The following is a 22,747-nucleotide window of genomic DNA, read 5'->3' as shown; positions in this document are numbered from 1 at the left end:
TCCTCAATTTGTCCCAGCAAGGTATGAAATAATAAACTTTGCAAATCTTCCAAACACACAGGCTCCCCCCAAAAGGTTTTTGTAAATCAACAAAAATAGTGTAAAAATAAATTGTAGGGCATTTTACAGAGGAAAATAACTGCACTGCAACTGGGAACACATAATCTAACAAAACCTACAGGAAATGGCTCTGCAAAAGTTAACTAAGTGATACTGAACTTTCTCCAGAGTGTTGTATAGGAAATAACACTGCAGAAATGACTGCCTGATTTAACCTTTTGTCCAGACTATGCCACAAAGCCACACTACAGAGGTATCTGGCTGATGTTAACAATCCTCTGGTGTATTCTCTAGAAGCATAGCAAGGGCAGGTTATCTCACACATGCTCAGCAAAACACCCTTGACACAGCACAAAGCCCAGGCAGCCAACTGCCGATGCAAAACAGAACTGTACAATTTTCCCTTCCTGTGGCTGGCAGTTGGTTTTTATTACTATTGTTCTAAAATTTTTAAAGTGAAGAAGCCACCAGCTGTCCTGTGGTGCAAGGAGCAGGGCAGATGCACACATCCCCTGCATCCAGACCTGTGCCGGACTGGCAGTACAGACGCACCAAGGTGTCCCATCTCTCTCTGCATCCTGACCATCTGTTTGTTAAAGACCTCACAATGTAATACTATAGTATTTCTGGGTGAAAGCCCCTTTAGCATCATGTTTCTCAGCTCCGCCACTCTTGCTGAGCTTCTCCCCCTTGACTTGCCACCTCCACCATCCCAGAGAAGCTGCTTCATATACCAACAAGAGCTACCAAAGGATCTTTTACTCCCGGGGCATCTCAGGAACAGCATGTCTGCCAAGAAATCTGGTGTCAATATTTGCCTGGAGCTCTGCAATCACAATTACACAAACCGGGCCAGGCTGCCCTTCATCCTTTCTCCCCTGCCATTCACATGTGCCAGTGTGGAGAAAGCATTGCTGCAAAGATCTGAAATGAGCCTGGGTTTCAGCATTCATTTCTTTTAGTCGAAAAAAGCTACAGCATAACATGGGTTCTTCATCTACTGAATCCCCAACATCCCACTCAGTCTTCACTTTACATAAAATACACTTTCTGGGAAAGAAAAAGGCAAGGAATAGAAATCAAAGCTTTCCCACATTCCCACAAAGCTTGGGTTCCTATGTATTTCCCAAAAGAAGTGCTTTAACCAGGACAGAGCTTCCCAGGAGCTCCAGGACATGTTTACTGCTTGATAGTTTAGTCGGGGGAAAACATTTTGTGTTTTCTTCAACAAATTTGACAAAACCAAAGTTGCTTTGAGATAAACAAAACAAACAAACAACACAAAAAAACACACACACCATAAATAGGTACAAGAGCCAAAAAAAACCAACCCACACAACAAAACCAAACATCTAAGACCAAGGACACAACCCTTGGTTCAGGAGGCTTACAATGGAACACTACACATGGAATGACACTGATATCAATATAGAAACTGGTCACTGGGAGGGAAGCCAATACACAGCAATGCTGCAATAGCTCTTGAGAATTAGCCCTAGTAGCTTTATTTTTTTCCTGCAGCCCCACACTTATGTCAAGTCACATGAATACAATTACATAAACTGTACCTTATCCACAAACACCTTCTCTGTGATACAGGTTCTCCTTTTACTCCACATTAAAAAAAAATCTCCACAGGTTTATAAGCTTTAATTGCTATGTGAACACATTAAAAGTGCCCCAAATAAGTCTTATTTAATGGTTACACATTAACTATCATACACCTCCAGGCTTGTGTTATCCACTTATTTGCTAGATCAATAAACTGCTTGTAAGTGAGCTTTTTTAAAATGGTGTTGCTACTGTTCACTAATAACTTTATGAAATTAATCAGAAACTCCTATATCTGAAGTTTTCTGCTTAGTTCTGCTAGGGAAAAAGCAAGCTGGTTTTCAGCACAAATAATTAAAAACATATATCTGTCCTGTGCTCAAAATTGGACACTGGCCCACAAGGTAACGCAAGAGCAGTGCAACTGTGGGCTGGGAAGGACTTTGTTGAATAAAAACGTGTATGTGTGTGCCTGAAGAGACAGAGCTCCTCTAAACCCAAGGAGAAAAGGCCTCCGGGAAACACCAAAAGCCTGGACAGCCCAGACCAGGGAAGCTGCATGAGCATGATGGACAGGAAGCATTATCATGAAGTCTTAGGAAACCATACACCCAAAATATTCTTGTTAGCAATTAAATTTAAGTGCATAATTCTCAGTGAATCCTCTCCTGCTATTTACTTGCTGCTGTCCTACATTCACCCCACAGGACTCTGAGAGGTGAAGTTGGCCGACTGAGGAGCAGGTGAGGCGGTGGCCGCCCAAGGCTGACACATGCAACAGCATCATCAAATAAAACCAGCACAAGGCTTCCTTGACTGTTCAACAGCACCTGAACGAGTCACTTCGGAAGAGCCCTGCCTGCAAAAGCAAGGCCTCTACAGCACTCCACACACCTCCACAGAGGAGCAGAATGCATTTCATTTACTGTCCCGTATCTAAAGCGGTATCAGCCACCTGACGCAGCCCAACTGCTTTCTTGTTGTAGCAAGAGTGCACTAAGCACCGGCTGAATTCCACCCTGGGCATTTACAGATGCCCCCATGTGCTATCAACACACCAAGAAGACACATGCAACCAGCAGCAGGAGCGTGAGCCTGACTCCTGCATCCCCTGGGACAGGGAGAGTGCAAGCGAGTCTGAGCCAAGCAGCCTGAAAGTGATAAGTGATCAAATCCAACTACTTAATAAAGTTTCTGGTATGCCCAACCAGCTTCAGTGGTCACTGCACTTTGCCATGAAATCCCTGTGATATTTTTGAGGTCTGAAAATGGTTCCTTTGACACCTTTTATTAACTTCTTAATAAGGAAAATTCAGAGTCTGAAACTCCAAAGATGCATCTTGACATCCAAACACACTTCTCCAATCATCCACTGAGCACTCAAAGCAAAGGCACCAGAGCCCCACACCTCATGCCTTGCACACCTCCAGGGATGGATAACACCGCTGTTTTCTCACTAACCAGCTCCCCTTTCCCCATAACAAGGAAACATTCCTTCTCCCACACTGCCATCCTGCCTTCCCAGCCCCACATCCATGGGGGGCAGACAGACAGCAGGCACTTTGCACCTCCCCACCATAAACCTGCCCAGAGCAATTACCAGGCCCTGCTACAGCTGGGAACACATTGCTGCCTAATTTATAGCAGCAGAGCTGCAAGGGCAGCAGGCGGCTGGTCCTGGGGCCAGGGTATGCACGGAGAGAAGCCCATGCCCTATGACAGCAGAGGAAATGCAAACACATGGGGGCTTGTGCTGCCCGCTCCCCCTGCCTGCACCCATTAAAAAAATTAATCCCAATCGTAAAAACTGGAGCACAGCCTATATTTCAGGCCAAATAATAAGGGGAGGTCTTTATAAATGAGGGATCACTTACTATTCAGAGGGAGGGGGTTATAAAAGGTTATTTAAATTAGAAACAAACTGCACAAACAAATAAACCCTGCTGCCCAGCCCCCAGCCCCACACTGGCTGCCTGTTCCACACATGTTATCTGCAAACCGCAGGCAAAATGATTCCCCACTCCACACCGTTTCACAATCTGCTCACTCTGAACTTTACACTACGTCAGGAATTGAGCAAACATTTCCTCCTCCTTCTTCAGGGTTCCCCCCCTCCTCATCCAGAGCTCAGCTCCGAAGTCCAGCCAGGCAGCAGCTATGGGCTCAAGGTGTAACTGTCAGCTTAGGGAGCTCGACCCGCTCCCCACCACCTCCAACAGCCCCCCAAAAGTGTCCATGAGGGCAGCTGGCAGTGGTGATGGGGCACACTGACCCTTCACACCAGGAGAAGCAAGAGGAAAGGCAGGAGACAGGTGTTCACTACAGCCCTCCATGAAAAACAGCCTGGAAAACAGGAGAGGGGCCCCACAAAACCCCCAGTACTTCTCCCACTGAGAGAGGATATATGCACCAAAGCCACCAAATCTGTTTATCATTCAAAAATGAGGAACAGAGAAGGGAAACTTGCTTGTAGCTTTGCTCCCAAGGAAGACAAGGCTACAGATGTGTGTCCTCATCCCAAATAGCCTAAAGCGGGGATGAGACCAGAAGGGTGGGAAGGGCAAGTGAGCTCCTGCCGGGCTGCAGGATGAAGAGGGACAGCGGCCAGGCCAACACGCGGCCTTTGGCCCCGGATGGGATCACTGGGGCCCATTGCTACAGCAAACAGGCAGCCCCAACCACCGAAATACACCGTGGACAGCAGAGGAGGGAAGGAGAGCAACACTGAAACACAGTGCAGAGAAAACGGTAACACTCCACTGAAGTCATTTAAAGCTTTAGTCAGCCCTGGAGACAGAAATCCTCAAGAAACCAGACTTCATCTGCCCTTTTCCACACAGATTACTGGTGATTGCAAGTAACTTCAGCAGAAAAAAGAATGATGAAAAGTCTTCTCTTAATCTGTTTGTATTTCCAAATAGGTTTATGTTATAAATTTGGGGTATATCTACCTTGGAAAACACTGCAAGGGCCTTAGCAGGGAACCAGCAAAGAGAGCATGAGGGGCCAAACGTCCGAGAACCAAGTCAGGTTGGCTGAATTTTTGTGTGGTTGCTGCTATTTAATGGCAATGCCTCGTTAACATTTGGGATAAAGGAAGCTTTTGTTAACGACCTGCTCCTTCCCTCCCTCACGTACCTTCCCTCAGGCTTTTGAGATCACATAAAAAACACATCCTCCAGCTCCTCAAGGGAAAGCCAAGGCTGACAAGACTTGACATTCCTGAAATGTTTAAATGGGGGGAGAAAAGGAGAAACAACATTTTTTCAAACCCACTTTATGCATCATAGACAAGTAAAAATTGGCCCAGGGCCAACTTAAAAATAAAACTATTTGCGAGATCATCTTAAATACTCCTGATGTTCCCAATGGAAAAGTCGTCGGCTGCACAGTGGATACAAGCCCCCGCATCAAATACTGCACATTCCTGGAGGGAGCTGTGGAGCAGAAAGACATAATCGAGGCGATTGACAAACCACTGCACACGACTGTCGCTCGGTCCCCAAGTACCCCGTGGGGACATGCCACCCTGGCACTCGCCCACAGCCAGTCTCAGGTTCTGCCTTCCAAGCAGGTGAGGAGAAGCCCTTAGGAAACACATCCCAGGGACTTGGGTAATGAGCTCGGAATTCAGAAACACAGCTAATGAAGAGGCAAGAGCCAAGAAATTGAATTTCTGCCAAATATCAGAAAAAGCACACTGCTATCAAAAGCCATTACACTCATTATTTCATACACCTGACCATTTAGCAGCTTTTTCCAGGCTGGGATTTTGCTTGCCTGATGCTGCAGGACAGAACTGGGCAAGGAGAAGGGTCTGCACGGAGCACTACAGCTTGCAATAAAAACCACTGAAGGTGATACAAACCATATGTGAATGGTTAACTCCACACACTCTGAGAAGTATTACAGCTTCATATGCCAGGCACAGCACGCCAAACACTTGGGAACAAGTACCCATACTGTCAAAACATGTCAAAAAATGGGGAGCATTGCAAGGGGGGCAGAATGGGTTAATGAGAATCCACCAAGCTCCACCAGCCAATTACTCTTCCTGGGTTTACTAGCACAGAAATCTGGGCATCAAAGAGGGCCGGAGTGTTCCACTTGTGCAATAAACTCCTTTCACCAACATCACTTCACACTTTCCAGAGTGCAAAGTTTGTGCCGATATTGCTGGCTTTCTCACTCACTGCTTTTTGGCACCATCCTGCCTGCTTGGCTGTTCATTAATATGCAATCAGTACATTAAAGGCTTCATTCCACAGTCCCAGCTAGGCTGTAACAGCTTTTTCCAACAAGTGCTGTCTTGTGGGAGACAGAAGTGTGAAAGTGTTTAGGTGCTCCCAAATACTATAAATTAAAAAAAACCCAAACCCTATATTCCTAGCAATTGGATTTTGCAGAATAAGAGATTATCACTATCCATGCAAATAGCATTCAGAGAAAACTTGGAAAGCATACCGAGTTTACGCTCATTATGCTTTACTCCTTTATGCAGCAGTTACACTACTAAATTTTTGCACAACTTACAGACTAATCACGGCTACCTGGCAAAGGCTGCCTAAATGCACTGGTGATGAGAAAGTTTCCATCATTTTCAGAGTCATTTCTAGCTGGGATCCTGTGAACAGTCCCCGAAAAGAATCCCACTGCCCCAGGCTTGACCATTTCAGCCTCTGGTCCAGCCTTTTTCCCCCAGCATCATATCCCACCCGCTTTCCAAACAGGCACAGAGAGCTTAACCCAGCCTCCTTTAAATATATTAAATCCTGTCTTATTTTTCTTCCCTGGAAGACTAAACATAAGATGTTAGTTCAATATAAAATTAAGTACATGCTCAAAAGGCAGAATAGAGTTTAATTGTAAGGAGTACTAGAAAAACCACCACACGCACACAACACTCCAGTTGTTTCAGGTCATTTTAAGCCACATTAATAAGTTTCTGTTTCACTTTTTCAAGAGTTGCTTATGATGGAGATGAGCCCAACTGGAACACCAAAATCAAGAATCCCTGAACTGTGAAGGAAGGTTTATCTGAGTTTAGGCCCTGTATCTGCCCTGAATGCAACACAGCCAAATAACATTTTTCCATTACTTTTTAATCACTTCATGTTCTCCCCCCTCAAGCACAAAGTCACATCAAAATTTCTCCAGGCGGCCCCATGCCCCATAAATTGTTAGAGATCTGGATTTACATCAGTGAGATTACACAAAATCAGCCAAACGTGCACATGTTGGAGAGAGAGGGGACAACACAGCACTTAAAAACTGGAGAGTATTTTTCATTTATAAATAGTTTACATTTTTTGGATCCAGTGGCAGACAACCCGCTCAGTCTGTACTGAAACCAAAGAAATATCATGTGTGAGCACTAACCACAGTGTAACAGAGATAATAAACAACAGACAGGCAGCCATACGCAACGAGGCTAGTGCTTTTGGTAGGGGAGGCAAATTAAAAGGAAAAGAAACACCAAGTTCAGCAACTATCAGACAGCTAAAAGACCTATTAAACATGGAGCATGCGTTGGCATCTGAGTCCCAGGGCAATGCCCTCGATTAATGTGCACCGGAGCAGTTCAAATTTTGATCCAAGGAATCTAAAATACACTATGCATCTTTGCAACCACATAGTGTGTTTTCACACGCCATGAGATCATGTGTGCAAACAGCTCGTACTCAGCATCGGGCAGCTGAGGAATGGAAGCACCTGAAGTCTGCTGTGCCCCTCAGAAGCCTCCAGCCTTATGGACTTCCCCAAGAGAACTAACCGAGCTGGATTACAAACCTCCTACACCAACCTCTGCTTTAACATTGATATCTAACTTATCCATGCTTTTGCAAATGTTTTTGATATAATGTCAAGCAATATCCTATATCCCACAGAACAGACAAGCCTTAAAAGGAAGAGGGGTGACTCCATACTTGCTAAGCAGAGGAACCTGGACTTGCAGCACCTCTATTGAAATTAGCCTGCCAAGATCAATTTGATACATTTTATTACTGCAAGGAATTCCACAAATATGCTGGTGACTTGTAAGCATCAGTGTGTGTTCTTACATAGGAAAACTCTTTAAAATATGCACTTTCCAGATTTTGCAAATATTTACCAGATGTAACAGAATTCACAGACAGCTCATTTGCTGTGACAAGTGTGTAGACACCAAATCTAGGAGAAGAGGCTGAGCACTTATCTCTGTCATGAGTGAAAGCCTACAGTCAGATAAGCTTGGATGCACAAAGGTTTGTTCTCAATTATATTTCAGATTCTTCTAACAATAACTGCGTGGCATCTGGCACCAACACATCTGAGCCTTTGAAGTGGTTCTCCACTTCAATGGGAAGAGGGGGGAGAGCAAAAAAAGGGAATCAATCAGCAATTTTGGTCTGAGTCAAACCTCTTCTCTGAAGAGAAAACATTAATACTGCAATCCCTGAGCACACCAGAAATGTGCTAGCATAAACCAAAATCCCAAAACAAACCCCACACTTGGGTCAAAATAGCAATGAGTCTCTGCTGCGGTTGCCGCTTTCACCTTCAGAAACAATGTTATGAGATACGTGGGTCAATGGTCCCAAGACACGGGAGCCTTCCTGCTTCCCAGCACCTCCCATGGCTGCCCGGGTGGTGTGACACTGCACCCCCTTCCTGGGCACTCATGCTCACACCTGTGATAAAACAATCATGGGAAGAGACGTCAAACGCCGAAACCCCAACCGCAGCAACAGCACAGTTAAATCAGAACAAGGCAGCAGTGAGCAAAGCTTGTGTTCCGCATTCAAAACGCCATTGCTGGCCACCCAGTCCCAGGGAAAAGTCAGCATTTCCATATTTCTAGATGCAAGTAGCAGTTCCCACTGAGCTCTTCAAAAAAAACCTCATTGTGAATGTTCATTTGAAGCACCCATGACAGACCAGAAAGTAACACATGGGTGCTGCAGGGTGTAGACTATGGAGTACTCTGGTGACCACAAGACTGAATCACCTCTGGACACGCTCAGAGCATCCCCAGGAGGCTTAAACAGGGTTTGAGCACCAGTTTGCAGTGACTTCAGGTCAACAAGCTGCCATACACCTTTGCTTCCCTTTCACCCAAGTCTATCTTTAGGCATCCAAACCCCTTTTCAGATGACATCACCAGAGAAGTACATGAAAAAGCAGGGCACCAAAATTCATTTTAAGATGCATATCTTATTTATCTGCTTTATTCAAACAAGCACAGCTGTGGTTTAACAGAAACAAGGTGGCAGAGCACAACAGCTCCCAAGACTGGGGACGGTGGTTTTGATCGGAATGATGTTCATTTAAAGAGGGATAAAAATGCCTTATTCATTTTCCCCATGCTGAGCCCAAGTCCCACCAAGTCTTTTTGTTAGGTCAGGCAGTTTCTGGAAACATCGTCTGGCTTGAAACATTTGCAGAATTTCAAGAATCTGCTCCACAAATCCTGAGGCTGCTTTGTTCAGGAATGCTGACATGTGGGCAAAGGGAAACCAAACCGTTGAACACTGCAGAAAACTTTAAAGTCTGCCCAAGATGAAAAATGCAAGAGTCAAAATTCTGAAGGAAGTGTGGGTTTTCTGCTGCATTTCAAATATCACCCTGAACATGCTTTTCCAGTACAGGAATGTGGCCATGCCAGGACAGCCTGCGTGCCTAGCAAGGCTGGTGGCCTCCATTAACTCCCCTCAAAGCAGGGCTAGAGTTCGGAATGAATAAATCGACTTTCAGATCAAGTTTTCTTGGCCTTTACAAAGATGATCATGCTGTGAAAGAGCTCTGGGCAGAGAATCTCTTCTCCCCAGACAGGATCCACCCCCTTCCCAGTGCCTCCCCATCTACAAGCACCAGAAGACAAGCATGCACTTGGTCTTCTGCTTGCACCGCTCCCAGGACAGTAATTGAGTTATCCTCTGGAAACATCCATTGCATTCCACAAAACTGAGAAAACTAGACCTCTAGCTTATCCATAAAGCCTAATATTTATAGGCTTACATTAGGTTAGATGGATGTTAATTACAGGACCATTTTCAGGCCAAGAAGGCTTGCCCAAGCCAGCAGTCCGCTGGTGGCAGCAGAAAGAAGGCCCAGCTCATCATTTAGTTCTGCTTCGCTGCACAATGAGTCCCAACAGACACTGCACGATGAGAGCTGGAGGGATCCTTCCCACTCCCAGTTGCCACTGTCACAGTGCTGGGCCAAATGCAGACCAAGGGTGGAAACCAACCACAGCAGCAGGCTGGGCACAGCTCGAAGAGCCACATACTGCCCCAAAAGCACTGTCAAGTATTATACACACAGAGGGATATGGTTAGTTCATTTTGGCTTGAAAGCTCTCAACGAAGATAGTCACAGAGAAAAGGAGCCAGCAACCAAAGGCCCAGAGGAGAAAGAACTGCCAGAGGGCTCTTTCCTGGCTCATCCTCTGCTTTTTGCTCTCACACCTAAATGGGAATCCTGTGAACCTCTTCCCCACAGCACAGGAACACCAGGAGAAGGACCAGCTCTGCTTCACTCCGGTGGCTTCAAAGCCACCCAAACAAGCCAAGAGGAACTCTGCATTTCAAACAAAGAAAAGCAGGAAAACCATCAAGAGGCATTTCAGCTACAACAGACCATAACCTCCACAAAACATTGCAAGGCACATTTTCAATCCACTCCCAGTCCCACTAGGGCTGTTGCTGTTATTGTCCATCACATAGCAGTGTCAGGAAACCAACTTCCCATGGGTCAGAAATTTTCCTGCCACCAGCTGCAAAAAGCACGTGGAGCCCAAAGGGAGGGGACGGAGCAGCCTGGGGAGGTGGTGGGCAACAGGGGCAATGGAGGGATGATACATCCTGCAATGGCGAGACAGACAGTTTTATAGCTGGTGGTCAGAATTACTCAGGAAACCATAGAGGAAGCAATTGGAAATTGCTGGACAGGGAAACTTCCCCATATTGTTTCCGAATGTGCAGGCCTGTAAATCTGCACTGAATTCCTCTTGATTTAGCCATGCCTCTCACAAAGTGACATTAATTAGCACGCAGGCTCAGAAGGACTCAGCTGCCTCCTCCTCTACCTCAAAAGGTGGATTTGTGTTGTTTTGACAAAAGAAAAAAAAAAATACAACAAGCGTAAATCGTTTAATCACACACAGCCTGTTCCCCAGCAAGCCTCACACTGCCATTATGACTTGAACACAGGGTGCCTGAAAACCTCGCCTTCAAGCTGGCTCAAGTTTTTACAACTGGGGGGTGAGGCAAACCAAGTAAACAGCAGCAACTAGAGCCCCACTGGCAGCTTGCGCACACCATCGGCTCAGCAGCAGCACCAGGATGGGGTGGGCAGGGGGGGCATGCAGGGACGGTGCTGAAACAAAAGCTTGTGCTCTGAATAAAAGGAAAGCCTAGGAGATGTGCAGAGGGGTGCAGCACAGTCCAGCGTCCCTGCTAGCTGAAAGGCCAGCTCCTCAGGCTCTTGTTAAGCAGACCACGAAGTGGCGGCACTTGAGAGACAAGTGCTAGGAACCATGACAGAGAAATACTGTAGTAAACAGCTTGGGCTGCAATTTGGCATCCCCCAAGAATGCTGCGTGGCTTTGCCTTCTCCCCACACTTGCTATAAAGCCCAGAGCCCATGAGCAGCGGGAGCCCCAGCCAGCCACCCCTGCCACAGGGCTGCCAGGGAGCAGGGAGATGCAGACAGCCAGGGCCACTGCGTCCCACCTGCAGCCCATTGCTCAACAGCCATCAGGCCACAAAGGCACCTTCTTCCTGGAAACTCTGCTCCAGAGAAACAGTCACCAAAAACAATTCTTAGTAGTGGTAGTCACAAGGGATTGATGCTTTGTCTAAGACTCTCCCCATCCACATAGATGACAACACTTTATACAGAGAAAAGACAATGCTGGTCCCCAAAGAGGCCAGGATTTAGGTGCTGACTCCACAGCATCCCCTGCTCACAGGAACGATGCAGGGGTAATGCAGCACCAAACCCTCCACTCCTACCTACAGGTATTAGCCAATACCAGCACCATCCCAGCAAGACTCCGAACCCCTCCTTCACCAACCTCCTAACAGAGCTAAGCTCCTGGAAGGGGTTCAGATCACCAAGAAGCTTCATTGGGGAGCTGAACTCAGCCCCATAAACAGATGCATTTACTAAAACTGCAGGAGATGAAGCAAGTCCTGCATGCATCCCTGGAGACCAGACACAGGCTGTGGCTCCTCGTCCAACAGGCAACAAACCCAGTGACACTACTTGAGATGAAACCTGGGGTGAAGCCTCAGCTCTGCAGACCTCCTCCCAAACCAGAAATCTCCTTGCCCACTCACACAGCAGAGATGGAGTCTGCCTAGGCACCATTTTATTATCTTCAAACTATTTTTAACCTAATATAAGAGGAAAAGTTCATTCATCTCCTCATATGAGCAAATAAAGCCCCTTGACTTCGTCATTCTCAACAGCTTTTGGGTGGTCACCATCTCAATAACAAAGTTTGGAAAGCAGGAAGGAGGATATAGAAGATGTGAAACAAAGACAGCACAACTCTCACAAATACTTCAAAGTCAGAAAAGTCTGAAAACATGCATTATCTTATTCACTGATTTAATGCAGAATGACTGCCTTACTCCAGAAATAATCCAAGGCGTTTGAAAGCCAAGAATTCTGACTTAGAAGACTTGTTTAAGGAGGAAAAGGGAGGAACAGAGCTGTTTATAGACGAACATAGATAGGAACAGCACAAAAATATGCTTAGCAAAGTGGAAAGTATTATGACACCTTCCAAAATAAAACATCATATGGTTTGTTGAAATCTCCTAAAACAGGAGAAATCACCTCATTTTGCCAAAACAAATGCAATACAAATGTGGATGTGACTGCCTGCTGGTTCAGATGGAGACAAAGATTTATGGTAAGTTACAAAGACAAACAGAGCACAGGGTGCTCTCCTGGATCACAGAGTCACTGTGACGTGGGCCATACACACATCCCTGCCATACTCTCCACATCCCCTTGGGGCTGCAAAACCTGGTGAGAAAGGAGGAAAATCCCATGGCTCCATGCACCTTCCAGCTCCAACTCAAAGCAGCTACCATGGACTGGAGAAGACACAAATTGAGTTTGCCTGCTCACAGACTGGGCTGCTGCAGGAACAGCCCATGCCAGCCAGTCTGCCAGAGGATATTTTTTAGGCCTGTGTCTTTTCAGAGCACTCAAATCTGGGTGGACAGAGCAAAAAGCAAGTAAAGGCTGCTCAGGGAAGGTCCCCCTGCAGTGGTGGTGGAGAGCTCGCTCCAGCCTCCCCCCGCACAGGCAGCAGAGGAAGAAGAAACACCAGTGTTTGGACAACTGGAACACATTTAGGGGGTGATTTTTCACAGGGCCTCCAGTCGGGCTATTTCCTATGACAGCTGTTTTATTACCCACGATACAACCCACAGAGCAGCAGCTCCCCCATCCACAAGGTCTCCCACCACCTCAGTCCTATAGGAACACCACCCACATCAAGCCCCACCAGCACACCTCTGCACCAGTGACACCTCCAGCGTCACATCCTTAAATGCAACCGGAAGACAACACCCAGTAAACCTGCCATCTCCATCCGAGTATCTGCCACCAAGCCCTGGGCACATCCAGTTCAGCCCTGGTATTGGTCTGCACGGGTGATCAAACAGCACAAGCCGAGCGCTGCCACGCACGCTACAAGTGCCGGCCCACTGGCCAGCCGGCACTTTTTAGAAGTATTTTTTAGATGACAGATAACATCGAAAACCTGTGTTTATATTGGCACAGGGCAGGTTAAAACAGACTTCAAGTGCAGTTATAAAACAGCCCATTCTATGCTAGCTAGGCAAAATGTGTATCAAGCTTACAGGACAATACTTGGAGAGATGCTCGGTACTAGCTAGTGTTGATGGTGAACTCTCTGGGGCAGAGGAGCCGTCACAGCACTGAAAGACAACCAGGTCCCATCCTGGCAGGTGCCCATTCCAAAAGCACAGGCGTTGGGCAACCAGGGACAGACATGTCAGTGGTGAGGATGGATTCATGTCCCTGTGCATGGGGAAGCAGGAATCTGCACAGCCCCAACTTTGCATTTTGCATCTCATTTCCTTCTTGCATCTGAGGGCTTGTCCTGCCTTTCTGCAAGGACCAAAAAACTGCCAGCTGGAGGAGGCGATGTAGGAAAAAAAAGCATCTTATTTCAAGATTTCACAGCCAAATTTCCACTGAACTCATGGGGTGTGTTTTCTAATCTGAAAGCATTGATCTAAAAACAGGTGCCTTCCACAAAAGGGAAATATTTGCAATATGCAGCCTGTATAGATGAGTTGAGTTTACAAGAAAAGCATTTGAGACTGCACCTCTGTAGATTTCCAGAATTAATGAGATTGCCCCAGGGAGTCCAAAAAAAGACACCAAAGGAAGATTCATAAATGAAAGTTACTGCCTCATTAAGAGCAGCAGTATCAAGACTACGTATGCACCTCCTCAAAAAAAAAAAGGCAAATTATCTTGCACACAAAACCTTAGCTACAGAACATGGCTTTAGGCAGCTAATGCATTTTTAAACGCAACTTATAAATTACATTGGAGTATACATTTAATAAATCTGTAGTTCTGCATAAGGCTGTTCAATTGTAAATGGCCTCTGATACTTTTCCTGCCAAAATCCATGCAATGCCCCTGCAAACCATGGAACGACAAGTGCATATAACCAGCCATCCTGCCTGCATGTTCAGCACGGTTAACATTAATAAAAACTAGGCAGACAGTTACAGTTGGAAACCCATCCTTCAATTCTTATTCAAACTGAAAACGCAGCCACGCAGAAGTGAACTATGCTCATGGAACTGGATGCAACACGTCATCAGGTCTTGAGAGGTACCCTCAAAACAGCAGGGCCGGCTTCTAGACTTCTCCAAAATTATATGGTTGCGGCTGGAGAGACAACGTGCTGAAAATATAATGAGGGAGCATAACATATTACATATGTTGTGGTCCTGCTCTAAAGCTGGAGGAGGCTGGGGTTGAAGGACTTGGGCTGCAGTGCAGACCTTGGTTAACTATTAATGGATGACTCAGCTATTATAGAATAATAATAGGTATTTTGTGCTGTGCGCTAGCACAACGGCATCCTGGGCCTTGACTTGGGCCCCTGTGCACAGCAGAAAAAAAATACCTTGTAGCACATCGTTTAATAGGCGGACATACCAGGAAATAGGAAGGAGGGTTTATTCACCCTCTGTTTCTTCCTGCAGCCTCAGCTCTGCTCCTTCCTTCATACGCCACCCAAAACCAGCAAAAGACCTCAGAGAAAAGCTGCTAATGGGCACCCAGCCTTGCAGGCTTGCATGAAACCACAACACAGACCAAGGTGCTAAGTTTATTCACTGTTAATTCACCAAAGCCAGGCTCTATGTTAAATCACTCCCCTCACCCTCAACAAGGTGCTAATTGCTGCCCAGCCCTGGTCCCGCAGAGCTGATGAACCTGGAGCCTGGATTTTCTGCAGATGGCTCTTCCCAGCAGTATTAGCCTAAATTACTCTATTCATCCACATGATCCCATCCAGCCCCACCCTGCAAAACAAGGGAGTCACACTGGGCAATTAGGTTAGCAGCACAAAATGATTATGTTAAAAGCTGATGAGCTAAGATAACTCAATCCAAGGTGTCTCCCGGGGCAGCCAACAAGATCAATTAAAAGCCCTGCAGCCCTAATTGAGAGTTTCTGGGTGCGGTTGACATACAAGTCAGGGACAATACACAAGTTCTCATCACAGCTGGCTACTGAGGAATGAAAGCCATCATCCCATTTTGCAGCCACTAAAACTTCAAGACACAACTTTAATCCCTCTTCAAGAGATCAAAGCAACCAGAAACGAAAGGCAGGCACTGCTTGGGCATGGGCAGGGCCTCCCGGCACCCAGCAATTCCCACCTGCCAGCACAGATTTTCAAGAGCCCAGGTGTACACACAGTCAGGAAGATCAGCACCTGGGGGAGAACATCAGCATGAAGCCACTTTGAACCCTTCGAGCCCTCATTGCTAAAGCTGCACACTGGGCAGCATCCTCCCGGTGCTGTAGGACTTCTCCGCACCAGGAGGGACTCGCACCATCTCAGCAAAGTGCTTCTATGTCTGCCTAAATCCCCAGAGACAAGACTCCAGCATCAGCTTAACTTCAAGCAGGTAAGTGAAATCTCACCCATGTTCAAGAAAGCATTTAAGTACCTGAAGTGTTTTGTTGAAGTGTCTGGGATCCCAAACATATCAGTTTACCACCTCTAGCCTCTTGATGCCAGCAAGCAAAGGAGGAAGGCAATCGACCTCATATTTGCTCCTTCACCCCTTAAACTCCAAGTAGGAACCCTGCAAGGCTCAGCCACCCACAAGCCTTGCGTCCAAAAAACTGTAGAGCAATTTGCACAAGCAAATAAAAAAAAAATATTAATCTGTATCTAACACATAATAATGGTTGATTTTCCCAGAGAACAATTGATGGTGTGTTCATTTTTTCAGCTGCCTACTGAGATGCTCGTTCCCCTGCCCTGGGAATTTTCCCTCTGCAGCTCCTCCTCCCCCAGCTCCCAGACCATCCATTCTCCCCTTTTCAAACAGCACCCATTGTAAGTGGCACTGAATATTAACACAGCCTATTGAGCACTTGCTCCTTTTGTATGGAACCCCTGCGTTTCAAATTGCAGTCACTGTAGAGAGGAAAAGCCTCTAAAGTGATTAAATGCCATGAAGTTTCTTAAAAGGAAAGAGGAATATGCAGAGGAGGCTGAGGGGGTCCTAGAGCCTTTCACTTAAAGCCAGGAGCTTCTGCGAGAACCAGAAAGGCTTCTTCATGGGGATATTTCATCCCATTCAGGCTCCATTATGAACATCACATGTAGTTCTAATCCTAGTCTGATTGAGGTAATTTCTGCCCCAGATGTGGCTCAGTCAGGTATTAAGATTATAAGATCTGATACCAGTTGCAAAGGGCTTGCTGTTAACTGCTGTTCTCCAGTAGGCACCAATAAATGCCACAGCATGCTGAGGGTGGTCAGCAAATCCACCAACATATGTTCACACAGGAAGGGTGGATTTACTTGCAAACACATGTATTTATTTGTGTATAAGCAGCAGGCCCAGAGAGGCAGTGCTTTGTGAGGAGAAGTTTTGCTGTCACCCCACCAGGACCAAGGTCCAGAGCAGCAGCTGCAAGCCTGTAGGGTGCACAGCCATCCTGCAACCCCTGGGCTGGAAACCTTCCCCAGCAAGGCCACTGCTGAGGACGATGCTCCAAGAAGCACCAAAGCCAAGCGCACCATTGCCAGCTGAGTAGGATTTCTTTTACAAGCTCTAGCAGCTCCCAGCGCTGTTGCACTTGAGTAGAAAATCTCGTCCCAGACCACCACCAGACCCAGAGAGCTGCTGGTTCTGCAGAATTTCTTTGGGTTTCCACTCTCTCTCCCCAGAAAGAAGGCTGAGAACCAGCTCCCTGCAGCAATCTGCATCCCCCTCTCCCAAGCGCTCCTTCCAAGCCCAGCGGCCCCCCAGGCAGCCAGCACACAGTGAGGGCTCCACAGCTGCACCGGGCCAGGCGCTGCGAGCCCAGGGTGACGATTACTTAATCTTTGTTCCATTATTTCAGCAGGACTGGAAGTAGGACACGCAGGGGAGGAACTGCCAGCAGCACTCCCCCATCCCAGCACCATCAGCAGAAGAGTCACCCCCATCGCCTTCTCTTCCAGCATCTGCAGAGGAGCAGAAGTTACTCCAGGGAGCACCCTGTGCGCAGGCAGCGGCACAGCAAGTTTTCTGCAGAGTCTTACTCTGCTCTACCAAGCAAACAGAGAAGCTACCCTAACATGTGAGAGCAGAGCTACAAGACCTAGCACATTAAAACTCCAGTTTAGCGAGAAATTTAAGTTTATGGGTAATTTTGAGCCCAAACATTTCATTTCATGGCCTTCAACAAAATCTTTGTGTGCATACACGAGCACAGCTGAAATCTGCTCGTGACTCCTAGTTCAAATGCACTTCCAGGCCCTAAAACCATTGGCAGGCACCCACAGGATTTTCTAAAACATCCAGACACTTTGCCCAGCTCTTTCCAGACAGCAGCAGCACCGTGGAAACAGCCAACATCCATGCAGCTGGTGCCTTGGGGCATCTTATCCACACAGCCAAACCCCAGAGCCCCCCTAGGAAACCAAAAGCAGCTTTGAGCCCAGTGCTGCTGGACACTGCCAAGGACTCTGCCTTGTTCCCGGACACACCAGGCACACACCGACCCAGGGGCAGAAGGGTCTGTGCATGAATGCCCAGCATCCTAAAAACTCCACTTAGTCATTTGGGCCAAAAACGCAAAACATCTGTTTAAGAGAAAACTTTTCATTCCTCCAGACCACACCAGCAATGAATTAGCTAACCAGCTGCACTTCCACAGCTCCAAAGCCTTCTCACCATTAAGATTTGGACCCACAATACTACTGCTCTGTCACTAAAAAGGAAGGAAAAAAACTCTCATACATGATGCCTAGAAATAATCTCTATCATTCCTCAAAGAATCAAACGCATGAAAACACAGAAACACAGAACGCAGAGGATGTGCCACGTCACCGGCACTGCTGGAGCCCTGCACCTGGCTTTTCTGGGCACACAGCATCTTGTACTTAAACTGGGCCCTAAAGTTTACGCCACAGATTACACTCTAACATAAAAACAAGCTCTAGACTCAAACCTCAAAAAGACGTGAACCGTCTCCAGCAGCTGCAAAGTGAGATGCTGCAGAGGAGTCCTGCTCAGCAGATTTTGCTTTGCCGGGCATCCCCCGTGGAGCAGGACTGGTCAGAGCTCACAGGCAGCTAGGTGCTGCAGCTCCTGCGAGGACACTACAGGTCATGCCACAGCACTGCAACGTGCCCAACGCAGGGCTGCTCAGCCAGCAAGTCCTGCACACTTCTGTAGCTGTATCGAGCTGCCTGTTGCTTTTAAGAGAAAAAAAAACACATATGTGCCACGCCGCATTAGCTGTGAGCAACTGCAGTGCACCAGCCCTTCTGCATATCAGTTATGTCTTCTGAAAGCTAGGGAGAAAAATTACAACTCCGAGCTCTACTGCCAACAGAGAAATAACAATAGTTTCAAAAGATCCCAGTGCTTTTCCTCAGTACTGATAGCCCTGTTGACAAAATATGCGGCATGATTAAGTCTGTTCCAGAACCCTCCCCAGTGCACGGAGCCACATTTTCAACGCCACAAACAAAAGCTTTATCTCCACCGCACTGAAAACCGACTCCAAGCACAACTTCAGTGTTGTGGAACTCATTAGGAAAAAAAAAAAGAGATAAACTGCTAAGGTGGGATTTTTCAAAAGCACTTTAACGAACTTACAGCACAGCCACCACCAGTCACTGAAAACAGGGTTTATCTCATCTCCTGTTGGTGATCAAACATGCCTGAGCTTATCACCCAGGGAAGCAGCAGACACCTTTGGTGGGAGACGCAGCCTGCGCAGAGGTGATGGAGATGATGGATGCACAGCTGACGTTGCCCCTCTCACCCCGATTTACGCACAACAGACCCAGGGCTGCGGCAAACCTCCGCGTTCGCCTTCTGCTTCTTTAAAAGGGCATGTTAAAACAAAAAAAAAAGCTACACAGATAGTTGCATAGAAGTAAATTTTCTCCAGCATGTGGTGCTTTTATAGAGGACATTAAACAACTAAAAAAATTAACGATTCTCTGCACCAGAAATTAGTGTTTATGATCCTTATCAAGCATGAAAAATGTGGTCCCCTAAACTGAAATAAGCATTTAAGTGATTTTTAGTGATTAGAAACAATAGTAGTTTAAAACTAAAATGTCCTAAACATCTGCTTTTTATTTAGTTATGAACAAGGAAAAAAAAAACCCACAACCTTAATTTTGCATTATCACATACGAAAGCCATCACAAATTTCCACTTTAGATAATTATTTCATTACTTTATAGTTTAAAAAATTACAAACCGTATTCTGCCTAAGTGGTTAAAAGATCAACAGCCCACAGGTCTATAGCAGTAGATGTATACATGCTATTAGTTCGCCAATAAAATTTAAACTGAACTCAAAACACTCAAAAAATCTATTCTATACGAAAAAAGACACTCCTGGCTATTAGCACTCCCCAAAAAACCCACAACAATAAATTTGTTCAGAATGGGCTATTAACTTATTTATCTACATTAACAAAGATACACCGTTCTATTTTAAGGAGAGCATGTGGGATGCTGGAATTATGCTGAGAAAACTAAAAACTTGCCCTGAAAGGTGCCCAAGGCAGAGACAGAAGGATCCTACAGAGCAACAGGTGAACGGGATGAGTCAGGGTTTTAACACAGAGGTCACGCGTTCCTCTCTGTATGACACCTGATAATTTCATGTAAAACACAGCATTTCTGCAGCCAAAAGTGAATAATACCAGGAGAACCTGACAAACCTTCAATAATTCTTCTTAATAAGGAGCTGGACGATGTCCAGCAACACTTCAGTGGCCGTTCTCTCCTGGCAGAGCTAACGAGTATCCATTACAACCAGCGGTTTTATAGATTCAATAATCTATAAATCTGTTCAAACAGCAGAAAAGCCCAGCAATAGAAGTACTGAGGCACCTTTCCCTCTCCCCTTCTAGATCCTTGTTTCCCCAAGGTTACCCAACAGTTGAGGACACTTATTTTTACAAGTTTCTGAGCGCACACGCAAAAACTCTCAGTCCTCCCGCACTGGGGCTGTCAAATTAATTGAGTTGTCAAAGCCGAGCACACTTTCCCCTCCGAAACTTCTGTGCTTCAAGTGTCTGATGTTGTATTTCAGATCTTATCGGGTGGAAGCAGCAGCAGCGCTGGGCAGTTACACAACCCCAGCAGACCCCACTGCGCTTCACGGGAAGTGACGATCGCACTGTCCCGCACTCGGGCATGAACTGAACACTCTAAAATATCTGTCTAGGGAAAAAAAAAAAAGTCGCAGTGCCGTACTAACCACCAGGTGCTGGGCTATAAGCTCAGCTGCCATTCAGGATATATGATACACTGCAGGTTAATAACTTTGATAGACAGACAAGAACCAAGGGAATCGCAGTCAGCCACGCACCTTTTACTGAAAAGACCACCTGTTTTTTCTCAAAACGCCCCAACAGCACCTCAAGAGCCCACGGCTCTGTTTCGGCCCATGCTCGCTGCCTCACCGGCTTTCACACCTTAACAGCCGACAGCTCGAAACGTCAAACGGGAGAGCACAGCCCCACAGCTGGGGTCCATATTTGGGGCGCGATGATGGGCACAGCCCCGACGCGGAGCAGCAGGCCGGGCGCGGGAGGGATGTCCTAATAAGGATTCGGGAGCCCGAGCTGGCCGTTATCTCCAGCAGATCCCATCACTAGAGACAAAACCCCCTCCTGGCTCTTTTTACGCCCAAGACACCCATATGATGCGGGGAAGAGCCAGTCCAGCGAGGGACCGGGAGCCCCGGGACCAGCATCGCACCCGCCGCCTCCTCATCGCCTCCATTCCCGCCTCGGGTGGGAGTCTAAGGACACACCGGATCACGAGAGAAGTTTCACACCGCGCAGCTCAGCGCCGACAAGGCGGCGGAGGCCAAATTGCTTAAAATAAATACACATGCATGAGTTTGGGCTTGGTTGATTTGTTTTGTTCGGGGTTTTCTAAGTCCCCCAGCACACCCAGCTGCCGGCGCGCTGCCCCCGGCGGCTCTCTGCTTCCCAAACACCCGCTTCGCCCCCAGTCCCTTTCTCCCCGGGTCGCGCCCCCTCCCCAGCGCGGCGCGGCCCCCGCCCGGTACTCACACATGCCGCGGCCAGCGGGGCAGGTCCCGGGGCACGGCGGGCAGCGCCAGCCCGCCGCAGCTCAGCAGCTCCCCGCCGCAGGCGCAGCCGGCGGGGCAGTCGGCGGCGGCCGAGCCCAGCAGCCCCAGCAGCAGCAGCGCCGTCGCCCCGCCGCCCGCCCGTGGCGGCACCGCCATTTTGTATCCGGCACCGGAGAAGGTCCGAGGCGGGAGGAGGAGGCGGCAGGGACGGCCCCGGCGCGGAGCGCAGCGGTAACGCCGCGGGGCCCCGTAAGCGCTCAGCGCCGCTCCGCTGCCCGCAGCATCGCCTCGGCCGCTGGCGGCGCAGCCCCGCGGGGCAGTCACGGCACCGGCATCCACCCGCCGGCGGGCGGGCACCGGCGGACGGGTCGGGTCTGTGTCCCCGCCGCGGGAACCGCCTTCTCCTCCTTCACGCCGCACGGCTCCGGCCCGGCGGCTGCTGGTGCTCCCCGTCCCCGGTGCGCTCCCGCGGTGCTGAGAACCGCCGCGCCGCTCCCGCCGCTGCTCCGCCGGCCCAGCCCGGCCCCACCGCTCCCCGCCCGGCCCGAGCGCCACTCGCCGCGGACCCACGTTGGCGACACCGCAACATGTAGCCGCACCGCCCCCCGCGCGCCCGCCCATTGGCTGGCGGGCGTCCTCCGGCGGGCCCGCGCGCTCCGCCATTGGCCAGCCGGCCCCCCGGCGAGGCGCCGCGGCGCCCCATTGATGCCGGTGGCCCGTCAATCAGAGGCGCCGAGGCCCGCCCCCCTTTCCCACTCCAGGTGTGAACGCGGGCGGCCACCGCCCCCCCGCTCTGCCCCTCTTAAAGGGGCCGCGACCGCTACCGCCCCCAAGCGCTCCGCCGCTTGAGGATCTCCCTCCCGCGGATGTGGATGATCTGCTGCAAGACCAGGGCCCGAGGACTCCTCCACAATCCGATGTGCCCTTCCCCGGACGCCACAAAGTGGGTGCAGGGCCACACTCCTAAAGGACATGTGTGTCCCCACCATAAGCCAGTTGCTGGAGTGGATTCATTTTTCACTTGTGTTTCAGACTACACTTCAGCATCTGTTCCACTTCCCAAATTTACCTCCATTTTGGAAAGCCCAGCACACACCAGATTTAAGAGAGCACACTGTCCAAAACACATGACTCATTAGATAGCTGCAGCAAGATCATCACAGGCAAAATTAATCTTAGAGCATCAATACACTCCAAAGACAATTTAGAGGCTGCTCCTGAGCTTAGTGGAGAGCATCCAACTGTATTGGGTCATATTTGGATGTGGCCCATGCAGCATTTA

The 22,747-nt window shown here is 48.2% G+C and overlaps 1 protein-coding gene across 3 annotated transcripts in view; it reads right to left on the bottom strand.

Annotated features, from left to right (window-relative positions):
• LRIG1 (leucine rich repeats and immunoglobulin like domains 1) overlaps positions 1 to 22,086 on the bottom strand; it is a 91,697-nt gene extending 69,611 nt beyond the window's left edge. For 2 of the 3 annotated variants that reach the window (XM_065075470.1, XM_065075471.1), the window contains exon 1: positions 21,446 to 22,086. In XM_065075470.1, the coding sequence (XP_064931542.1) occupies positions 21,446 to 22,086 (641 nt within the window). Of the gene's footprint in view, positions 1 to 15,839; positions 15,893 to 21,445 lie in introns of those variants that run through there. The other variant, XM_065075473.1, reaches the window with a different exon arrangement.
• Between the last annotated feature and the right edge of the window lie 661 nt (positions 22,087 to 22,747).

Source organism: Columba livia, chromosome 10, assembly GCF_036013475.1.
Source record: "Columba livia isolate bColLiv1 breed racing homer chromosome 10, bColLiv1.pat.W.v2, whole genome shotgun sequence".
In the NCBI taxonomy this organism is placed as follows: domain Eukaryota; kingdom Metazoa; phylum Chordata; class Aves; order Columbiformes; family Columbidae; genus Columba; species Columba livia.
This window is presented reverse-complemented; position numbering and strand designations above follow the sequence as displayed.